Source organism: Scyliorhinus torazame, chromosome 14 (genome assembly GCF_047496885.1).
Source record: "Scyliorhinus torazame isolate Kashiwa2021f chromosome 14, sScyTor2.1, whole genome shotgun sequence".
Classification (NCBI taxonomy): domain Eukaryota; kingdom Metazoa; phylum Chordata; class Chondrichthyes; order Carcharhiniformes; family Scyliorhinidae; genus Scyliorhinus; species Scyliorhinus torazame.
Genome location: NC_092720.1, coordinates 211626266 through 211648302, shown reverse-complemented (window position 1 = coordinate 211648302; position 22037 = coordinate 211626266). Strand labels below are relative to the sequence as shown.

At 57.5% G+C, this 22037-nt stretch overlaps 1 protein-coding gene across 1 annotated transcript in view; it reads right to left on the bottom strand.

Moving 5' to 3' along the window:
- Nucleotides 1-22037, bottom strand: part of LOC140390448 (butyrophilin subfamily 2 member A1-like) — a 95842-nt gene that overhangs the window by 4604 nt on the left and 69201 nt on the right. The window contains 4 exon segments of the mRNA XM_072475595.1: nucleotides 1292-1318; nucleotides 2063-2089; nucleotides 20669-20695; nucleotides 21632-21658. Of these exon segments, the coding sequence (XP_072331696.1) occupies nucleotides 1292-1318; nucleotides 2063-2089; nucleotides 20669-20695; nucleotides 21632-21658 (108 nt within the window).

Sequence of the window (22037 nt, the reverse complement as noted above, 5' to 3'; positions counted from 1 at the left end):
CTGGGCACTGGCCAGCCAGTGGCTCGGTGGAGTGAGTTTCTGAAGCTGCTCACTCAACATTGATATCTTGATATTTGAGCTTTTGTTAAAAAAAAAGAGAATCTTTTTGACTTGCACTCATTAGGGTAAATATCCACAGTAAAAAGAACAATAAATTATATTGCATGAAAAGAGAGTGCTGATTGGTCGGCATGGATTCCCCATCCCAAATTTCCCTCGAACTGAGTGGCATTTCAGAGGGCATTTAAGAGTCAACCACATTGCTGTGGGTCTGGAGTCACAGGTAGCCCGACCAGGTAAGGATGGCAGATTTCCATTCAGAAAGGGCAAGAGCAAATCAGATGGGTTTTTATGATAACCGGCAATGGTTTCATGGTCATCACTGGACTTCTAATTCCAGACTTTTATTGAATTCAAATTTCACCATCTGCCATGGCGGGATTCGAACCTGCGTCCCCAGAGAATGACTCTGGCTCTCTGGATTACTAGTCCACTGACAATACCACTACACCACCCCCTCACCTTGAAGCATTGCCATGGAGAATGCACCAGGGAACATTTAAATGCCAGTTTGTATTCAAATTCCAATCAGGCAGGTCTTTGAGATGAGCAGTCAGGCCCACAGTGTGGGCTCACACACACACATGTTAGAGGCTACATATATCCACACACTATGAGATGGTCCACCTATCAGGGAAAGCCTGAAGAGACGGGGACTTTCCATCCTAGTCTCGTTCAGGAGACAAGTTGTTTGTCAGATCAGGCTGGTCATTGCCAGGTTTGTAATCTCCAATTGAGGACAAGAAATGGCCCAGAATTAAGGGACCTGAATCTGGTTTCACGTTCAATAGCTGTAACAGAACAGAATTCCTTTTCTTCATTCTTTCACGGCACATGGCAAAGCCAGCATTTGCTGCCCATCCCTAATTGCCCTTGAAAGACCACTGCAGAGGGCAGATAAGAGTCAACCACATTGTTGTTGGGTCTGGAGTCACACGTAGGCCCGACCAGGTAAGGACGGCAGATTTCCTACCCTCAAGGACCTAGTCCTTTATTATTAAGTGACATTAGAGAAGGGTTTTTAACCTGATCATCATAACGGAGACTCGCTTTCTAGTCCAGATTTCTAAATGGAGTTTAAATTCAGTTTATTAAAAAAACAATCTAAACTCTAACAGCTGCCGCCAGAGCTCTAACCTGGGCCTCGGGATTACTGGTCCAGTCACGCGACCACGATGCAACTGTGTGTTTGCAACAGAACAGACCAGGTTTTTATGGACAAGCAACTCACCAAGTTCAGTGTAAAGCTTCTGATATTCTGTAGGTGAAAAATAATCAGAAAGGGTTAAAAGCAAACATCTCAGAACAATTCACGAAATGATTGACCTCACTAGACGAGTGAATGTACAGTGTAACCAATTTCAGTAACTACCACTCAGTTACCAATGCTGGTTTCAGTCAGGAAGGGTCCTGCATTTACATACTGCCTTCCAATACTTCACAAAGTGATTCACAATGATAGAACGACAGTGTCAACACTGACCGGAAACGGTCATTCTGCTCCTCTCTCCACAGATACTGCCCGACCCACAGCACTTAGCAGCAGGAGGAGGGGAAAGGACGAAGTGACAGAGGAAGAGGGAGTGACAGAGAGATAGGGGAAGGAGGAGAGAAAGAGAGAGCGTAAAGAGAGCCAGAGGAGCAGGAGAAAGAGGGAGGTGGAAAAAGAGAGATGGTAGGAAAACAGGAAGAGGGGAAAAAGCAGAGGGGAAAAGAGTGAAAACAGAGAGAAAGAAAGGATAGTGGACAGTGCGAATGGTGGGGACCACAGGCGGTGAGGGGGAGAAGGTGGGAATGGAAGACGAGAAGGGAGAGTGGAAGGGGGAAAAAAAGAGTGAGAATGAGAGTTCGAGAATTGAGAAGAGGGAAGGGGAGCGAAGCGATTGCTGGCTGTTCCCAAATTTCATCTCTATCAGGGTACCCTGGACCACCCCGAACTCCCAACGTTACAAACAGAAAGCTGTAAAGCGCCATTCATTCAGAGTTACACACGGTTACGTACTTGCTGCGGCTGCTTCCTTGTCTTTATCTGGAAGGCAGGATTCAAGAGGTGAGAACAGGCTGGAGCAATAAACACAGTTAGACATAATTCAATATTATAAAAGCATTGGGTAAGTCGGCCCAAACAGCGTTTCAACAAAAAGAACAATATTCAGAATGCTCCAGACCAGAACAGATACATCGGGGCCCCAGCGAGACGCTGACCCAGAGACAGAGACAGGGAGACGCTGACCCATAGACAGAGCCAGAGAGAGAATGACCCAGAGACAGAGCCAGCGAGACGCTGACCCAGAGACAGAGACAGGGAGACGCTGACACAGAGACAGAGCCAGAGAGAGGCTGACCCAGAGACAGAGCCAGAGAGACGCTGACCGAGAGACAGAGCCAGAGAGAGACTGACCCAGAGACAGAGCCAGAGAGACGCTGACCGAGAGCCAGAGCCAGAGAGAGAATGACCCAGAGACAGAGACAGGGAGACGCTGACCCAGAGACAGAGCCAGAGAGAGACTGACCCAGAGACAGAGCCAGAGAGCCGCTGACCGAGAGACAGAGCCAGAGAGAGACTGACCCAGAGACAGAGCCAGCGAGACGCTGACCGAGAGCCAGAGACAGAGAGAGACTGACCCAGAGACAGAGCCAGCGAGACGCTGACTGAGAGACAGAGCCAGAGAGACGCTGACCGAGAGACAGAGACAGAGAGACGCTGACCCAGAGACAGAGCCAGGGAGACGCTGACCGAGAGACAGAGCCAGAGAGAGACTGACCCAGAGACAGAGCCAGAGAGACACTGACCGAGAGCCAGAGCCAGAGAGAGACTGACCCAGAGACAGAGCCAGGGAGACGCTGACCGACAGACAGAGCCAGAGAGACGCTGACCGAGAGACAGAGACAGAGAGACTGACCCAGAGACAGAGCCAGGGAGACGCTGACCCAGAGACAGAGCCAGAGAGACGCTGACCCAGAGGCAGAGACAGAGAGACGCTGACCCAGAGACAGAGACAGAGAGAGGCTGACCCAGAGACAGAGAGACGCTGACACAGAGACAGAGACAGAGAGACGCTGACCAAGAGACAGAGCCAGAGAGACGCTGACCGAGAGACAGAGCCAGAGAGAGACTGACCCAGAGACAGAGCCAGAGAGACGCTGACCCAGAGACAGAGCCAGAGAGACGCTGACCCAGAGACAGAGCTAGAGAGACGCTGACCCAGAGACAGAGCCAGAGAGACGCTGACCCAGAGACAGAGCCAGAGAGACGCTGACCCAGAGACAGAGACAGACAGACGCTGACCCAGAGACAGAGCCAGAGAGACGCTGACCCAGAGACAGAGCCAGAGAGACTGACCCAGAGACAGAGCCAGGGAGACGCTGACCCAGAGACAGAGCCAGAGAGACGCTGACCCAGAGACAGAGCCAGAGAGACGCTGACCCAGAGGCAGAGCCAGAGAGACGCTGACACAGAGACAGAGACAGAGAGACACTGACCCAGAGACAGAGCCAGAGAGGCGCTGACCCAGAGACAGAGAGACGCTGACCCAGAGACAGAGACAGAGAGACGCTGACCCAGAGACAGAGACAGAGAGACGCTGACCCAGAGACAGAGCCAGTGAGACGCTGACCCAGAGACAGAGAGACAGAGAGACGCTGAGCCAGAGACAGAGCCAGAGAGACGCTGACCCAGAGACAGAGACAGAGAGACGCTGACCCAGAGACAGAGCCAGAGAGACGCTGACCCAGAGACAGAGCCAGAGAGACGCTGAGCCAGAGACAGAGCCAGAGAGACGCTGACCCAGAGACAGAGCCAGAGAGAGAATGACCCAGAGACAGAGCCAGGGAGACGCTGACCCAGAGACAGAGCCAGAGAGACGCTGACCCAGAGACAGAGCCAGAGAGACGCTGACCCAGAGACAGAGCCAGAGAGACGCTGACCCAGAGACAGAGCCAGAGTGATGCTGACCGAGAGACAGAGACAGCGAGACGCTGACCCAGAGAGACAGAGCCAGGGAGACGCTGACCCAGAGACAGAGCCAGAGAGACGCTGACCCAGAGAGACAGAGCCAGAGAGATGCTGACCCAGAGACAGAGCCAGAGTGATGCTGACCGAGAGACAGAGACAGCGAGACGCTGACCCAGAGAGACAGAGCCAGAGAGATGCTGACCCAGAGACAGAGACAGAGAGACGCTGACCCAGAGACAGAGCCAGAGAGATGCTGACCCAGAGACAGAGCCAGAGAGATGCTGACCCAGAGACAGAGACAGAGAGACGCTGACCCAGAGACAGAGCCAGAGAGACGCTGACCGAGTGACAGAGCCAGAGAGACGCTGACCGAGAGACAGAGACAGAGAGACGCTGACCCAGAGACAGAGAGACGCTGACCCAGAGACAGAGCCAGAGAGACGCTGACCCAGAGACAGAGCTAGAGAGACGCTGACCCAGAGACAGAGACAGCGTGACGCTGACCGAGAGACAGAGACAGGGAGATGCTGACCGAGAGACAGAGACAGCGAGAGGCTGACCGAGAGACAGAGACAGCGAGACGCTGACCGAGAGACAGAGCCAGAGAGACGCTGACCCAGAGACAGAGCCAGAGAGACGCTGACCCAGAGACAGAGAGACGCTGACCCAGAGACAGAGACATCGAGACGCTGACCCAGAGACAGAGACAGAGAGACGCTGACCCAGAGACAGAGCCAGAGAGATGCTGACCGAGAGACAGAGACACGCTGACCCAGAGACAGAGAGACGCTGACCCAGAGAGACAGAGACAGAGAGACGCTGACCCAGAGACAGAGACAGCGAGATGCTGACCCAGAGACAGAGCCAGAGAGACGCTGAACCAGAGACAGAGACAGAGAGACGCTGACCCAGAGAGACAGAGACAGAGAGACGCTGACCGAGAGACAGAGCCAGAGAGACGCTGACCCAGAGACAGAGAGACGCTGACCCAGAGACAGAGCCAGAGAGACGCTGACCCAGAGACAGAGCCAGAGAGACGCTGACCCAGAGACAGAGCCAGAGAGACGCTGACCCAGAGACAGAGCCAGAGATACGCTGACCCAGAGACAGAGAGACGCTGACCCAGAGACAGAGACATCGAGACGCTGACCGAGAGACAGAGACAGAGAAACACTGACCCAGAGACAGAGCCAGGGAGACGCTGACCGATTGACAGAGCCAGAGAGACGCTGACCCAGAGACAGAGCCAGCGAGACGCTGACCCAGAGACAGAGCCAGAGAGACGCTGACCCAGAGACAGAGCCAGCGAGACGCTGACCCAGAGACAGAGCCAGAGAGACGCTGACCCAGAGGCAGAGCCAGAGAGACGCTGACCGAGAGACAGAGAGACGCTGACCCAGAGACAGAGCCAGAGAGTCGCTGACCCAGAGACAGAGACAGACAGACGCTGACCCAGAGACAGAGACAGAGAGACGCTGACCGAGAGACAGAGTGAGACGCTGACCCAGAGACAGAGAGACGCTGACCCAGAGACAGAGCCAGAGAGACGCTGACCCAGAGGCAGAGCCAGAGAGACGCTGACCCAGAGACAGAGTGAGACGCTGACCCAGAGACAGAGAGACGCTGACCCAGAGACAGAGCCAGAGAGACGCTGACAGAGAGACAGAGCCAGAGAGAGACTGACCCAGAGAGAGACTGACCCATAGACAGAGCCAGGGAGACGCTGACCGAGTGACAGAGCCAGAGAGACGCTGACCCAGAGACAGAGCCAGAGAGGCGCTGACCCAGAGACAGAGACAGAGAGACGCTGACCCAGAGACAGAGCCAGAGCGACGCTGACAGAGAGACAGAGCCAGAGAGACGCTGACCCAGAGAGAGAGCCAGCGAGACGCTGACCCAGAGACAGAGCCAGAGAGACGCTGACCCAGAGACAGAGCCAGAGAGACGCTGACCCAGAGGCAGAGCCAGAGAGACGCTGACCGAGAGACAGAGACAGAGAGACGCTGACCCAGAGACAGAGCCAGAGAGACGCTGACCCAGAGACAGAGACAGAGAGACGCTGGCGAGAGACAGAGCCAGAGAGACGCTGACCCAGAGACAGAGCCAGAGAGACGCTGACCCAGAGACAGAGCCAGAGAGATGCTGACCCAGAGACAGAGCCAGAGAGACGCTGACCGAGAGACAGAGCCAGAGATACGCTGACCCAGAGACAGAGCCAGAGAGACGCTGACCCAGAGACAGAGCCAGAGAGACGCTGACCCAGAGACAGAGCCAGAGAGACGCTGACCCAGAGACAGAGCCAGAGAGACGCTGACCCAGAGACAGAGACAGAGAGACGCTGACCCAGCGACAGAGACAGAGAGACGCTGACCCAGAGACAGAGAGACGCTGACCCAGAGACAGAGCCAGAGAGACGCTGACCCAGAGACAGAGACAGAGAGACGCTGACCCAGAGACAGAGCCAGAGAGACGCTGACCTAGAGCCAGAGACAGAGAGACGCTGACCCAGAGACAGAGAGACACTGACCGAGAGACAGAGCCAGAGAGACGCTGACCCAGAGACAGAGAGACGCTGACCCAGAGACAGAGCCAGAGAGACGCTGACCCAGAGACAGAGCCAGAGAGACGCTGACCCAGAGACAGAGAGACGCTGACCGAGAGACAGAGACAGAGAGACGCTGACCGAGAGACAGAGACAGAGTGACGCTGACCGAGAGACAGAGCCAGAGAGACGCTGACCGAGAGACAGAGCCAGAGAGACGCTGACCCAGAGACAGAGCCAGCGAGACGCTGACCCAGAGACAGAGAGACGCTGACCCAGAGACAGAGACAGAGAGACGCTGACCCAGAGACAGAGCCAGAGAGACGCTGACCCAGAGACAGAGCCAGAGAGACGCTGACCCAGAGACAGAGCCAGAGAGATGCTGACCCAGAGACAGAGCCAGAGAGACGCTGACCCAGAGACAGAGCCAGAGAGACGCTGACCGAGAGACAGAGACAGAGAAACACTGACCCAGAGACAGATCCAGGGAGACGCTGACCGAGTGACAGAGCCAGAGAGACGCTGACCCAGAGACAGAGAGACGCTGACCCAGAGACAGAGACAGAGAGACGTTGACCCAGAGACAGAGCCAGAGAGAGACTGACCCAGAGACAGAGAGACGCTGACCCAGAGACAGAGCCAGGGTGACGCTGACCCAGAGACAGAGAGACGCTGACCCAGAGACAGAGCCAGCGAGACGCTGACCCAGAGACAGAGCCAGCGAGACGCTGACCCAGAGACAGAGCCAGCGAGACGCTGACCCAGAGGCAGAGCCAGAGAGACGCTGACCGAGAGACAGAGAGACGCTGACCCAGAGACAGAGACAGAGAGACGCTGACCCAGAGAGACAGAGACAGAGAGACGCTGACCGAGAGACAGAGAGACGCTGACCAAGAGACAGAGACAGAGAGACGCTGACCGAGAGACAGAGACAGAGAGACGCTGACCCAGAGACAGAGCCAGAGAGACGCTGACCCAGAGACAGAGACAGCGAGACGCTGACACAGAGACAGAGTGAGACGCTGACCCAGAGACAGAGCCAGAGAGACGCTGACCCAGAGGCAGAGATGGGAGACGCTGACCGATAGACAGAGACAGAGAGACGCTGACCGAGAGACAGAGCCAGAGGGACGCTGACCCAGAGGCAGAGATGGGAGACGCTGACCCAGAGTCAGAGACAGAGAGACGCTGACCGAGAGACAGAGCCAGAGAGACGCTGACCCAGAGACAGAGCCAGGGAGACGCTGACCCAGAGACAGAGCCAGAGAGACGCTGACCCAGAGGCAGAGCCAGAGAGACGCTGACCGAGAGACAGAGCCAGAGAGACGCTGACCCAGAGACAGAGACAGAGAGACGCTGACCCAGAGACAGAGCCAGAGAGACGCTGACCCAGAGACAGAGCCAGAGAGACGCTGACCCAGAGACAGAGCCAGAGAGACGCTGACCCAGAGACAGAGCCAGAGAGACGCTGACCCAGAGACAGAGCCAGAGGGACGATGACCCATAGAAAGAGCCAGAGCGACGCTGACCCAGAGACAGAGCCAGAGAGACGCTGACCCAGAGACAGAGACAGAGAGACGCTGACCCAGAGACAGAGCCAGGGAGACGCTGACCCAGAGACAGAGCCAGGGAGACGCTGACCCAGAGACAGAGACAGAGAGACGCTGACCCAGACCCAGAGACAGAGAGACGCTGACCGAGAGACAGAGACAGAGAGACGCTGACCCAGAGACAGAGCCAGAGAGACGCTGACCGAGAGACAGAGCCAGAGAGACGCTGACCCAGAGACAGAGACAGCGAGACGCTGACCGAGAGACAGAGAGACGCTGACCCAGAGAGAGAGCCAGCGAGACGCTGACCCAGAGACAGAGACAGAGAGACGCTGACCCAGAGGCAGAGATGGGAGACGCTGACCGAGAGACAGAGACAGAGAGACGCTGACCGAGAGACAGAGCCAGAGAGACGCTGACCGAGAGACAGAGACAGAGAGACGCTGACCCAGAGACACAGCCAGAGAGACGCTGACCCAGAGACAGAGCTAGGGAGACGCTGACCCAGAGACAGAGCCAGAGAGACGCTGACCCAGAGGCAGAGCCAGAGAGACGCTGACCGAGAGACAGAGCCAGAGAGACGCTGACCCAGAGACAGAGCCAGGGAGACGCTGACCCAGAGACAGAGCCAGAGAGACGCTGACCCAGAGACAGAGCCAGAGAGACGCTGACCGAGAGACAGAGCCAGAGAGAGACTGACCCAGAGACAGAGCCAGAGAGACGCTGACCGAGAGCCAGAGCCAGAGAGAGAATGACCCAGAGACAGAGCCAGGGAGACGCTGACCCAGAGACAGAGCCAGAGAGAGACTGACCCAGAGACAGAGCCAGAGAGCCGCTGACCGAGAGACAGAGCCAGAGAGAGACTGACCCAGAGACAGAGCCAGCGAGACGCTGACCGAGAGCCAGAGACAGAGAGAGACTGACCCAGAGACAGAGCCAGCGAGACGCTGACTGAGAGACAGAGCCAGAGAGACGCTGACCGAGAGACAGAGACAGAGAGACGCTGACCCAGAGACAGAGCCAGGGAGACGCTGACCGAGAGACAGAGCCAGAGAGAGACTGACCCAGAGACAGAGCCAGAGAGACGCTGACCGAGAGCCAGAGCCAGAGAGAGACTGACCCAGAGACAGAGCCAGGGAGACGCTGACCGACAGACAGAGCCAGAGAGACGCTGACCGAGAGACAGAGACAGAGAGACTGACCCAGAGACAGAGCCAGGGAGACGCTGACCCAGAGACAGAGCCAGAGAGACGCTGACCCAGAGACAGAGCCAGAGAGACGCTGACCCAGAGGCAGAGACAGAGAGACGCTGACCCAGAGACAGAGACAGAGAGAGGCTGACCCAGAGACAGAGAGACGCTGACACAGAGACAGAGACAGAGAGACGCTGACCAAGAGACAGAGCCAGAGAGACGCTGACCGAGAGACAGAGCCAGAGAGAGACTGACCCAGAGACAGAGCCAGGGAGACGCTGACCGAGAGACAGAGACAGAGAGACGCTGACCCAGAGACAGAGACAGACAGACGCTGACCCAGAGACAGAGCCAGAGAGACGCTGACCCAGAGACAGAGCCAGAGAGACTGACCCAGAGACAGAGCCAGGGAGACGCTGACCCAGAGACAGAGACAGAGAGACGCTGACCCAGAGACAGAGCCAGGGAGACGCTGACCCAGAGACAGAGCCAGGGAGACGCTGACCCAGAGACAGAGACAGAGAGACGCTGACCCAGACCCAGAGACAGAGAGACGCTGACCGAGAGACAGAGACAGAGAGACGCTGACCCAGAGATAGAGCCAGAGAGACGCTGACCGAGAGACAGAGCCAGAGAGACGCTGACCCAGAGACAGAGACAGCGAGACGCTGACCGAGAGACAGAGAGACGCTGACCCAGAGAGAGAGCCAGCGAGACGCTGACCCAGAGACAGAGACAGAGAGACGCTGACCCAGAGGCAGAGATGGGAGACGCTGACCGAGAGACAGAGACAGAGAGACGCTGACCGAGAGACAGAGCCAGAGAGACGCTGACCGAGAGACAGAGGCAGAGAGACGCTGACCCAGAGACACAGCCAGAGAGACGCTGACCCAGAGACAGAGCTAGGGAGACGCTGACCCAGAGACAGAGCCAGAGAGACGCTGACCCAGAGGCAGAGCCAGAGAGACGCTGACCGAGAGACAGAGCCAGAGAGACGCTGACCCAGAGACAGAGCCAGGGAGACGCTGACCCAGAGACAGAGCCAGAGAGACGCTGACCCAGAGACAGAGCCAGAGAGACGCTGACCGAGAGACAGAGCCAGAGAGAGACTGACCCAGAGACAGAGCCAGAGAGACGCTGACCGAGAGCCAGAGCCAGAGAGAGAATGACCCAGAGACAGAGCCAGGGAGACGCTGACCCAGAGACAGAGCCAGAGAGAGACTGACCCAGAGACAGAGCCAGAGAGCCGCTGACCGAGAGACAGAGCCAGAGAGAGACTGACCCAGAGACAGAGCCAGCGAGACGCTGACCGAGAGCCAGAGACAGAGAGAGACTGACCCAGAGACAGAGCCAGCGAGACGCTGACTGAGAGACAGAGCCAGAGAGACGCTGACCGAGAGACAGAGACAGAGAGACGCTGACCCAGAGACAGAGCCAGGGAGACGCTGACCGAGAGACAGAGCCAGAGAGAGACTGACCCAGAGACAGAGCCAGAGAGACGCTGACCGAGAGCCAGAGCCAGAGAGAGACTGACCCAGAGACAGAGCCAGGGAGACGCTGACCGACAGACAGAGCCAGAGAGACGCTGACCGAGAGACAGAGACAGAGAGACTGACCCAGAGACAGAGCCAGGGAGACGCTGACCCAGAGACAGAGCCAGAGAGACGCTGACCCAGAGACAGAGCCAGAGAGACGCTGACCCAGAGGCAGAGACAGAGAGACGCTGACCCAGAGACAGAGACAGAGAGAGGCTGACCCAGAGACAGAGAGACGCTGACACAGAGACAGAGACAGAGAGACGCTGACCAAGAGACAGAGCCAGAGAGACGCTGACCGAGAGACAGAGCCAGAGAGAGACTGACCCAGAGACAGAGCCAGGGAGACGCTGACCGAGAGACAGAGACAGAGAGACGCTGACCCAGAGACAGAGACAGACAGACGCTGACCCAGAGACAGAGCCAGAGAGACGCTGACCCAGAGACAGAGCCAGAGAGACTGACCCAGAGACAGAGCCAGGGAGACGCTGACCCAGAGACAGAGCCAGAGAGATGCTGACCCAGAGACAGAGCCAGAGAGACGCTGACCCAGAGGCAGAGCCAGAGAGACGCTGACCCAGAGGCAGAGCCAGAGAGACACTGACCCAGAGACAGAGCCAGAGAGACGCTGACCCAGAGACAGAGAGACGCTGACCCAGAGAGAGAGACAGAGAGACGCTGACCCAGAGAGACGCTGACCCAGAGACAGAGCCAGAGAGACGCTGACCCAGAGACAGAGCCAGAGAGACGCTGACCCAGAGACAGAGCCAGAGAGACGCTGACCGAGAGACAGAGACAGCGAGACGCAACCCAGAGACAGAGCCAGAGAGACGCTGACCCAGAGAGACAGAGCCAGAGAGACGCTGACCCAGAGACAGAGCCAGAGAGACGCTGACCCAGAGAGACAGAGCCAGAGAGACGCTGACCCAGAGACAGAGCCAGAGTGATGCTGACCCAGAGACAGAGACAGAGAGACGCTGACCCAGAGACAGAGACAGCGAGACGCTGACCCAGAGAGACAGAGCCAGAGAGATGCTGACCCAGAGACAGAGACAGAGAGACGCTGACCCAGAGACAGAGCCAGAGAGACGCTGACCGAGAGACAGAGCCAGAGAGACGCTGACCGAGTGACAGAGCCAGAGAGACGCTGACCGAGAGACAGAGACAGAGAGACGCTGACCCAGAGACAGAGAGACGCTGACCCAGAGACAGAGACAGCGAGACGCTGACCGAGAGACAGAGACAGAGAGACGCTGACCGAGAGACAGAGACAGCGAGAGGCTGACCGAGAGACAGAGACAGCGAGACGCTGACCGAGAGACAGAGACAGAGAGACGCTGACCGAGAGACAGAGACAGAGAGACGCTGACCCAGAGACAGAGCCAGAGAGACGCTGACCCAGAGACAGAGCCAGAGAGACGCTGACCCAGAGACAGAGAGACGCTGACCCAGAGACAGAGACATCGAGACGCTGACCCAGAGACAGAGAGACGCTGACCCAGAGACAGAGCCAGAGAGACACTGACCGAGAGACAGAGCCAGGGAGACGCTGACCGAGAGACAGAGACAGAGAGACGCTGACCCAGAGACAGAGAGACGCTGACCCAGAGACAGAGCCAGAGAGACGCTGACCCAGAGACAGAGCCAGAGAGACGCTGACCCAGAGACAGAGAGACGCTGACCAAGAGGCAGAGACAGAGAGACGCTGACCGAGAGACAGAGACAGAGAGACACTGACCCAGAGACCGAGACAGAGAGACGCTGACCGAGAGACAGAGACAGAGAGACGCTGACCGAGAGACAGAGACAGAGTGACGCTGACCGAGAGACAGAGCCAGAGAGACGCTGACCGAGAGACAGAGCCAGAGAGACGCTGACCCAGAGACAGAGCCAGCGAGACGCTGACCCAGAGACAGAGAGGCGCTGACCCAGAGACAGAGACAGAGAGACGCTGACCCAGAGACAGAGCCAGAGAGACGCTGACCCAGAGACAGAGACAGAGAGACGCTGACCCAGAGACAGAGACAGCGAGACGCTGACCGAGAGACAGAGACAGAGAAACACTGACCCAGAGACAGATCCAGGGAGACGCTGACCGAGTGACAGAGCCAGAGAGACGCTGACCCAGAGACAGAGAGACGCTGACCCAGAGACAGAGACAGAGAGACGCTGACCCAGAGACAGAGAGACGCTGACCCAGAGACAGAGACAGAGAGACGCTGACCCAGAGACAGAGAGACGCTGACCCAGAGACAGAGACAGAGAGACGCTGACCCAGAGACAGAGAGACGCTGACCCAGAGACAGAGACATCGAGACGCTGACCCAGAGACAGAGAGACGCTGACCCAGAGACAGAGCCAGAGAGACGCTGACCCAGAGACAGAGAGACGCTGACCGAGAGACAGAGCCAGGGAGACGCTGACCCAGAGACAGAGACAGAGAGACGCTGACCCAGAGACAGAGCCAGAGAGAGACTGACCCAGAGACAGAGACAGAGAGACGCTGACCGAGAGACAGAGAGACGCTGACCCAGAGACAGAGACAGAGAGACGCTGACCCAGAGACAGAGAGACGCTGACCCAGAGACAGAGACAGAGAGACGCTGACCGAGAGACAGAGACAGAGAGACGCTGACCCAGAGACAGAGACAGAGAGACGCTGACCCAGAGACAGAGCCAGAGAGACGCTGACCCAGAGACAGAGACAGAGAGACGCTGACCGAGAGACAGAGCCAGGGAGACGCTGACCGAGAGACAGAGACAGAGAGACGCTGACCCAGAGCCAGAGAGACGCTGACCGAGAGACAGAGACAGAGAGACGCTGACCCAGAGACAGAGACAGAGAGACGCTGACCCAGAGACAGAGCCAGCGAGACGCTGACCCAGAGACAGAGCCAGGGAGACGCTGACCCAGAGACAGAGACAGAGAGACGCTGACCCAGACCCAGAGACAGAGAGACGCTGACCGAGAGACAGAGACAGAGAGACGCTGACCCAGAGATAGAGCCAGAGAGACGCTGACCGAGAGACAGAGCCAGAGAGACGCTGACCCAGAGACAGAGACAGCGAGACGCTGACAGAGAGACAGAGAGACGCTGACCCAGAGAGAGAGCCAGCGAGACGCTGACCCAGAGACAGAGACAGAGAGACGCTGACCCAGAGGCAGAGATGGGAGACGCTGACCGAGAGACAGAGACAGAGAGACGCTGACCGAGAGACAGAGCCAGAGAGACGCTGACCGAGAGACAGAGACAGAGAGACGCTGACCCAGAGACACAGCCAGAGAGACGCTGACCCAGAGACAGAGCTAGGGAGACGCTGACCCAGAGACAGAGCCAGAGAGACGCTGACCCAGAGGCAGAGCCAGAGAGACGCTGACCGAGAGACAGAGCCAGAGAGACGCTGACCCAGAGACAGAGCCAGGGAGACGCTGACCCAGAGACAGAGCCAGAGAGACGCTGACCGAGAGACAGAGCCAGAGAGAGACTGACCCAGAGACAGAGCCAGAGAGACGCTGACCGAGAGCCAGAGCCAGAGAGAGAATGACCCAGAGACAGAGCCAGGGAGACGCTGACCCAGAGACAGAGCCAGAGAGAGACTGACCCAGAGACAGAGCCAGAGAGCCGCTGACCGAGAGACAGAGCCAGAGAGAGACTGACCCAGAGACAGAGCCAGCGAGACGCTGACCGAGAGCCAGAGACAGAGAGAGACTGACCCAGAGACAGAGCCAGCGAGACGCTGACTGAGAGACAGAGACAGAGAGACGCTGACCCAGAGACAGAGCCAGGGAGACGCTGACCGAGAGACAGAGCCAGAGAGAGACTGACCCAGAGACAGAGCCAGAGAGACGCTGACCGAGAGCCAGAGCCAGAGAGAGACTGACCCAGAGACAGAGCCAGGGAGACGCTGACCGACAGACAGAGCCAGAGAGACGCTGACCGAGAGACAGAGACAGAGAGACTGACCCAGAGACAGAGCCAGGGAGACGCTGACCCAGAGACAGAGCCAGAGAGACGCTGACCCAGAGACAGAGCCAGAGAGACGCTGACCCAGAGGCAGAGACAGAGAGACGCTGACCCAGAGACAGAGACAGAGAGAGGCTGACCCAGAGACAGAGAGACGCTGACACAGAGACAGAGACAGAGAGACGCTGACCAAGAGACAGAGCCAGAGAGACGCTGACCGAGAGACAGAGCCAGAGAGAGACTGACCCAGAGACAGAGCCAGGGAGACGCTGACCGAGAGACAGAGACAGAGAGACGCTGACCCAGAGACAGAGACAGACAGACGCTGACCCAGAGACAGAGCCAGAGAGACGCTGACCCAGAGACAGAGCCAGAGAGACTGACCCAGAGACAGAGCCAGGGAGACGCTGACCCAGAGACAGAGCCAGAGAGATGCTGACCCAGAGACAGAGCCAGAGAGACGCTGACCCAGAGGCAGAGCCAGAGAGACGCTGACCCAGAGGCAGAGCCAGAGAGACACTGACCCAGAGACAGAGCCAGAGAGACGCTGACCCAGAGACAGAGAGACGCTGACCCAGAGAGAGAGACAGAGAGACGCTGACCCAGAGAGACGCTGACCCAGAGACAGAGCCAGAGAGACGCTGACCCAGAGACAGAGCCAGAGAGACGCTGACCCAGAGACAGAGCCAGAGAGACGCTGACCGAGAGACAGAGACAGCGAGACGCTGACCCAGAGACAGAGCCAGAGAGACGCTGACCCAGAGAGGCAGAGCCAGAGAGACGCTGACCCAGAGACAGAGCCAGAGAGACGCTGACCCAGAGAGACAGAGCCAGAGAGACGCTGACCCAGAGACAGAGCCAGAGTGATGCTGACCCAGAGACAGAGACAGAGAGACGCTGACCCAGAGACAGAGACAGCGAGACGCTGACCCAGAGAGACAGAGCCAGAGAGATGCTGACCCAGAGACAGAGACAGAGAGACGCTGACCCAGAGACAGAGCCAGAGAGACGCTGACCGAGAGACAGAGCCAGAGAGACGCTGACCGAGTGACAGAGCCAGAGAGACGCTGACCGAGAGACAGAGACAGAGAGACGCTGACCCAGAGACAGAGAGACGCTGACCCAGAGACAGAGACAGCGAGACGCTGACCGAGAGACAGAGACAGAGAGACGCTGACCGAGAGACAGAGACAGCGAGAGGCTGACCGAGAGACAGAGACAGCGAGACGCTGACCGAGAGACAGAGACAGAGAGACGCTGACCGAGAGACAGAGACAGAGAGACGCTGACCCAGAGACAGAGCCAGAGAGACGCTGACCCAGAGACAGAGCCAGAGAGACGCTGACCCAGAGACAGAGAGACGCTGACCCAGAGACAGAGACATCGAGACGCTGACCCAGAGACAGAGAGACGCTGACCCAGAGACAGAGCCAGAGAGACACTGACCGAGAGACAGAGCCAGGGAGACGCTGACCGAGAGACAGAGACAGAGAGACGCTGACCCAGAGACAGAGAGACGCTGACCCAGAGACAGAGCCAGAGAGACGCTGACCCAGAGACAGAGCCAGAGAGACGCTGACCCAGAGACAGAGAGACGCTGACCAAGAGGCAGAGACAGAGAGACGCTGACCGAGAGACAGAGACAGAGAGACACTGACCCAGAGACCGAGACAGAGAGACGCTGACCGAGAGACAGAGACAGAGAGACGCTGACCGAGAGACAGAGACAGAGTGACGCTGACCGAGAGACAGAGCCAGAGAGACGCTGACCGAGAGACAGAGCCAGAGAGACGCTGACCCAGAGACAGAGCCAGCGAGACGCTGACCCAGAGACAGAGAGACGCTGACCCAGAGACAGAGACAGAGAGACGCTGACCCAGAGACAGAGCCAGAGAGACGCTGACCCAGAGACAGAGACAGAGAGACGCTGACCCAGAGACAGAGACAGCGAGACGCTGACCGAGAGACAGAGACAGAGAAACACTGACCCAGAGACAGATCCAGGGAGACGCTGACCGAGTGACAGAGCCAGAGAGACGCTGACCCAGAGACAGAGAGACGCTGACCCAGAGACAGAGACAGAGAGACGCTGACCCAGAGACAGAGAGACGCTGACCCAGAGACAGAGACAGAGAGACGCTGACCCAGAGACAGAGAGACGCTGACCCAGAGACAGAGACAGAGAGACGCTGACCCAGAGACAGAGAGACGCTGACCCAGAGACAGAGACATCGAGACGCTGACCCAGAGACAGAGAGACGCTGACCCAGAGACAGAGCCAGAGAGACGCTGACCCAGAGACAGAGAGACGCTGACCGAGAGACAGAGCCAGGGAGACGCTGACCCAGAGACAGAGACAGAGAGACGCTGACCCAGAGACAGAGCCAGAGAGAGACTGACCCAGAGACAGAGACAGAGAGACGCTGACCGAGAGACAGAGAGACGCTGACCCAGAGACAGAGACAGAGAGACGCTGACCCAGAGACAGAGAGACGCTGACCCAGAGACAGAGACAGAGAGACGCTGACCGAGAGACAGAGACAGAGAGACGCTGACCCAGAGACAGAGACAGAGAGACGCTGACCCAGAGACAGAGCCAGAGAGACGCTGACCCAGAGACAGAGACAGAGAGACGCTGACCGAGAGACAGAGCCAGGGAGACGCTGACCGAGAGACAGAGACAGAGAGACGCTGACCCAGAGCCAGAGAGACGCTGACCGAGAGACAGAGACAGAGAGACGCTGACCCAGAGACAGAGACAGAGAGACGCTGACCCAGAGACAGAGCCAGCGAGACGCTGACCCAGAGACAGAGAGACGCTGACCCAGAGACAGAGACATCGAGACGCTGACCCAGAGACAGAGAGACGCTGACCCAGAGACAGAGCCAGAGAGACGCTGACCGAGAGACAGAGCCAGGGAGACGCTGACCGAGAGACAGAGACAGAGAGACGCTGACCCAGAGACAGAGCCAGAGAGACGCTGACCCAGAGACAGAGACAGAGAGACGCTGACCGAGAGACAGAGACAGAGAGACGCTGACCCAGAGAGACGCTGACCCAGAGAGACAGAGACAGAGAGACGCTGACCGAGAGACAGAGACAGAGAGACGCTGACCCAGAGAGAGAGCCAGAGAGACGCTGACCCAGAGACAGAGCCAGAGAGACGCTGACCCAGAGACAGAGACAGAGAGACGCTGACCGAGAGACAGAGACAGAGAGACGCTGACCCAGAGACAGAGCCAGAGAGACGCTGACCCAGAGAGACAGAGACAGAGAGACGCTGACCCAGAGACAGAGCCAGAGAGACGCTGACCCAGAGACAGAGACAGAGAGACGCTGACCGAGAGACAGAGCCAGAGAGACGCTGACCCAGAGACAGAGACAGAGAGACGCTGACCGAGAGACAGAGCCAGAGAGACGCTGACCCAGAGACAGAGCCAGAGAGACGCTGACCCAGAGACAGAGCCAGAGAGACGCTGACCCAGAGACAGAGCCAGAGAGACGCTGACCCAGAGACAGAGCCAGAGAGACGCTGACCCAGAGACAGAGCCAGAGTGACGCTGACCCAGAGAGACAGAGACAGAGAGACGCTGACCGAGAGACAGAGCCAGAGAGACGCTGAGACGCTGACCCAGAGACAAAGCCAGAGAGACGCTGACCCAGAGAGACAGAGACAGAGAGACGCTGACCGAGAGACAGAGAAGAGAGACGCTGACCCAGAGACAGAGCCAGCTAGACGCTGACCCAGAGACAGAGCCAGAGAGACGCTGACCCAGAGACAGAGACAGCGAGACGCTGACCCAGAGACAGAGACAGCGAGACGCTGACCCAGAGACAGAGCCAGAGAGACGCTGACCCAGAGACAGAGCCAGAGAGACGCTGACCCAGAGACAGAGCCAGAGAGACGCTGACCCAGAGACAGAGACAGAGAGACGCTGACCCAGAGACAGAGCCAGAGAGACGCTGAACCAGAGAGACAGAGACAGAGAGACGCTGACCCAGAGACAGAGACAGAGAGACGCTGACCGAGAGACAGAGACAGAGAGACGCTGACCCAGAGACAGAGAGACGCTGAACCAGAGAGACAGAGACAGAGAGACGCTGACCCAGAGACAGAGCCAGAGAGACGCTGACCCAGAGAGACAGAGACAGAGCTAGAGAGACGCTGACCCAGAGACAGAGCCAGAGAGAAGCTGACCCAGAGGCAGAGCCAGAGAGACGCTGACCCAGAGACAGAGAGACGCTGACCCAGAGACAGAGCCAGGGTGACGCTGACCCAGAGACAGAGACAGAGAGACGCTGACCCAGAGACAGAGACAGAGAGACGCTGACCCAGAGACAGAGACAGAGAGACGCTGACTGAGAGACAGAGCCAGAGAGACACTGACCCAGAGACAGAGCCAGAGAGACGCTGACCCAGAGACAGAGCCAGAGAGACGCTGACCCAGAGACAGAGACAGAGAGACGCTGACTGAGAGACAGAGCCAGAGAGACGCTGACCGAGAGACAGAGACAGAGAGACGCTGACCCAGAGACAGAGACAGAGAGACGCTGACCCAGAGACAGAGCCAGAGGGACGCTGACCCAGAGACAGAGCCAGAGGGACGCTGACCCAGAGCCAGAGAGACGCTGACCCAGAGACAGAGCCAGAGAGACGCTGACCGAGAGACAGAGCCAGAGAGACTGACCCAGAGACAGAGACAGAGAGACGCTGACCGAGAGACAGAGCCAGAGAGACTGACCCAGAGACAGAGACAGAGAGACGCTGACCCAGAGACAGAGAGACGCTGACCCAGAGACAGAGCCAGAGAGACGCTGACCGAGAGACAGAGCCAGAGAGACTGACCCAGAGACAGAGACAGAGAGACGCTGACCGAGAGACAGAGCCAGAGAGACGCTGACCAAGAGACAGAGACGCTGACCCAGAGACAGAGACAGAGAGACGCTGACCCAGAGACAGAGAGACGCTGACTGAGAGACAGAGCCAGAGAGACGCTGACCAAGAGACAGAGCTAGAGAGACGCTGACCCAGAGACAGAGAGACACTGACCCAGAGACAGAGCCAGGGAGACGCTGACCGAGAGACAGAGACAGAGAGACGCTGACCCAGAGACAGAGAGACGCTGGCCGAGAGACAGAGACAGAGAGACGCTGACCCAGAGACAGAGACAGAGAGACGCTGACCCAGAGACAGAGACAGAGAGACGCTGACCCAGAGACAGAGACAGAGAGACGCTGACCCAGAGACAGAGACAGAGAGATGCTGACCCAGAGACAGAGAGACGCTGACCCAGAGACAGAGCCAGAGAGACGCTGACCCAGAGACAGAGACAGAGAGACGCTGACCCAGAGACAGAGACAGAGAGATGCTGACCCAGAGACAGAGAGACGCTGACCCAGAGACAGAGACAGAGAGACGCTGACCCAGAGACAGAGACAGAGAGACGCTGACCCAGAGCCAGAGAGACGCTGACCCAGAGACAGAGACAGGGAGACGCTGATCCAGAGACAGAGACAGAGAGACGCTGACCCAGAGACAGAGACAGAGAGACGCTGACCCAGAGACAGAGACAGAGAGACGCTGACCCAGAGCCAGAGAGACACTGACCGAGAGACAGAGACAGAGAGACGCTGACCCAGAGCCAGAGAGACACTGACCGAGAGACAGAGACAGAGAGACGCTGACCCAGAGACAGAGCCAGCGAGACGCTGACCCAGAGACAGAGCCAGCGAGACGCTGACCCAGAGACAGAGCCAGAGAGACGCTGACCCAGAGACTAATTCTCTTGGGGATTTGCGAGCACCGAGTTGCCACCTATTCACATTGACCATGGATATAAAATGATGATTTTGATAATATCACTTACCGACATCTGTCTTGAATATCTCGTGCTCTGAAACAGACCAGGAGACATATTAATTACAAACTGTAATTTCACAATGTTACCCTCATTTCTCCTACCTCTCGGTCTCTATCATTGGCTTTTTTGTCCTTCCCCAGCTGTACTCTCTGAACAGGGGTCAGTGTCTATAACCTGGCCTCACTCTGTGTGTGTGTGGAGCTGAAACCCGGAGCAGAAGCCGGAATTTAGGACAGGACAATGCTGATCCGTTCGACTGGCAATCTGTACTCGCTGTGCCCACACTGCAAACCCTTGCTCGCATTACAAGACATGTACCTGAATGGCAGAGCCTCCGCTGGGCCAGTCCAACCTTGGAGTCAGGCTGGAGGGCCCGCAGGTTCTTCGCAACTATTAACCTCCAGAGCACAGAGGACGACCCAGAAGCCAATGAACCAAATCTGATCCAGCTAGAATCAATAGATATTCCCGCCCCCCCCGCCATTGTACTAACCTCACCAGGAATGAACAGTCGATGGACTGCGGGTGACGAATGACTTAGCCCAGGCTAATTAGATTGGCCAATTGGAATAAGAGTTTCCTGATCAGTGGGCCAATCAGGGAACCTGTTCTCTGTATATAACATGGAGTGTCAAATCCTCTGCACTCCCAGTGTAGACAGCAAGCTGAATGCACCTGGTTGTACTGCAGTTGGTTTTGTCCATAAAAAGGATTCTGGTGAAGGGAATTCTGCCTCCGTGAACTTATTACAGCGAGGAATCTCCAAGAGCAGAGAATCAGTGAGGCACAAAGAAGCCTTGTGTGGTTTCTTCAAATGCCTTCAGTTTGAAGTTCGAGAACAATATGGCAGACAGGAAGGGCTGTTTGATTGGTTGGAGGCACAAGGTCATGTGATGAAGCCTCCAGGAACGCACCCCCAGCATTGGGACCCACCCCAGGGAGACTCCCATTCCTCAACTCCCCTCTTACCTTCTTTAATGGCTAGCTTCTCCTTTTCTGTAAAAAAAGGGAGAAAAGAAAACATGTTAAAAGAGCAGAACCTTCCGGAAGGAGACATCACCGCTTGGGGTTTACCCGAATCCTGACCACTGCTGAGTTTCCCACTACTTCCCAAGCCATGAACGCCGTACACATATTGGGGAGGGGGTTGGTTACAGATACAGGGCTTCCAGTTGCCCCCTCCTTCGGTGCACGAATGTGCTGATCTGGCTCACCAACTGGCAGCATTGCCCAGGCCCGGCCCAGGCCCTGCCCAGGCCCTGCCCAAGCCCTCCCCAGGCCCTGCCCAGGCCCGGCCCAGGCCCTGCCCAAGCCCTCCCCAGGCCCTGCCCAAGCCCTGCCCAGGCCCTGCCCGGGCCCTGCATGGCTGTGGGAG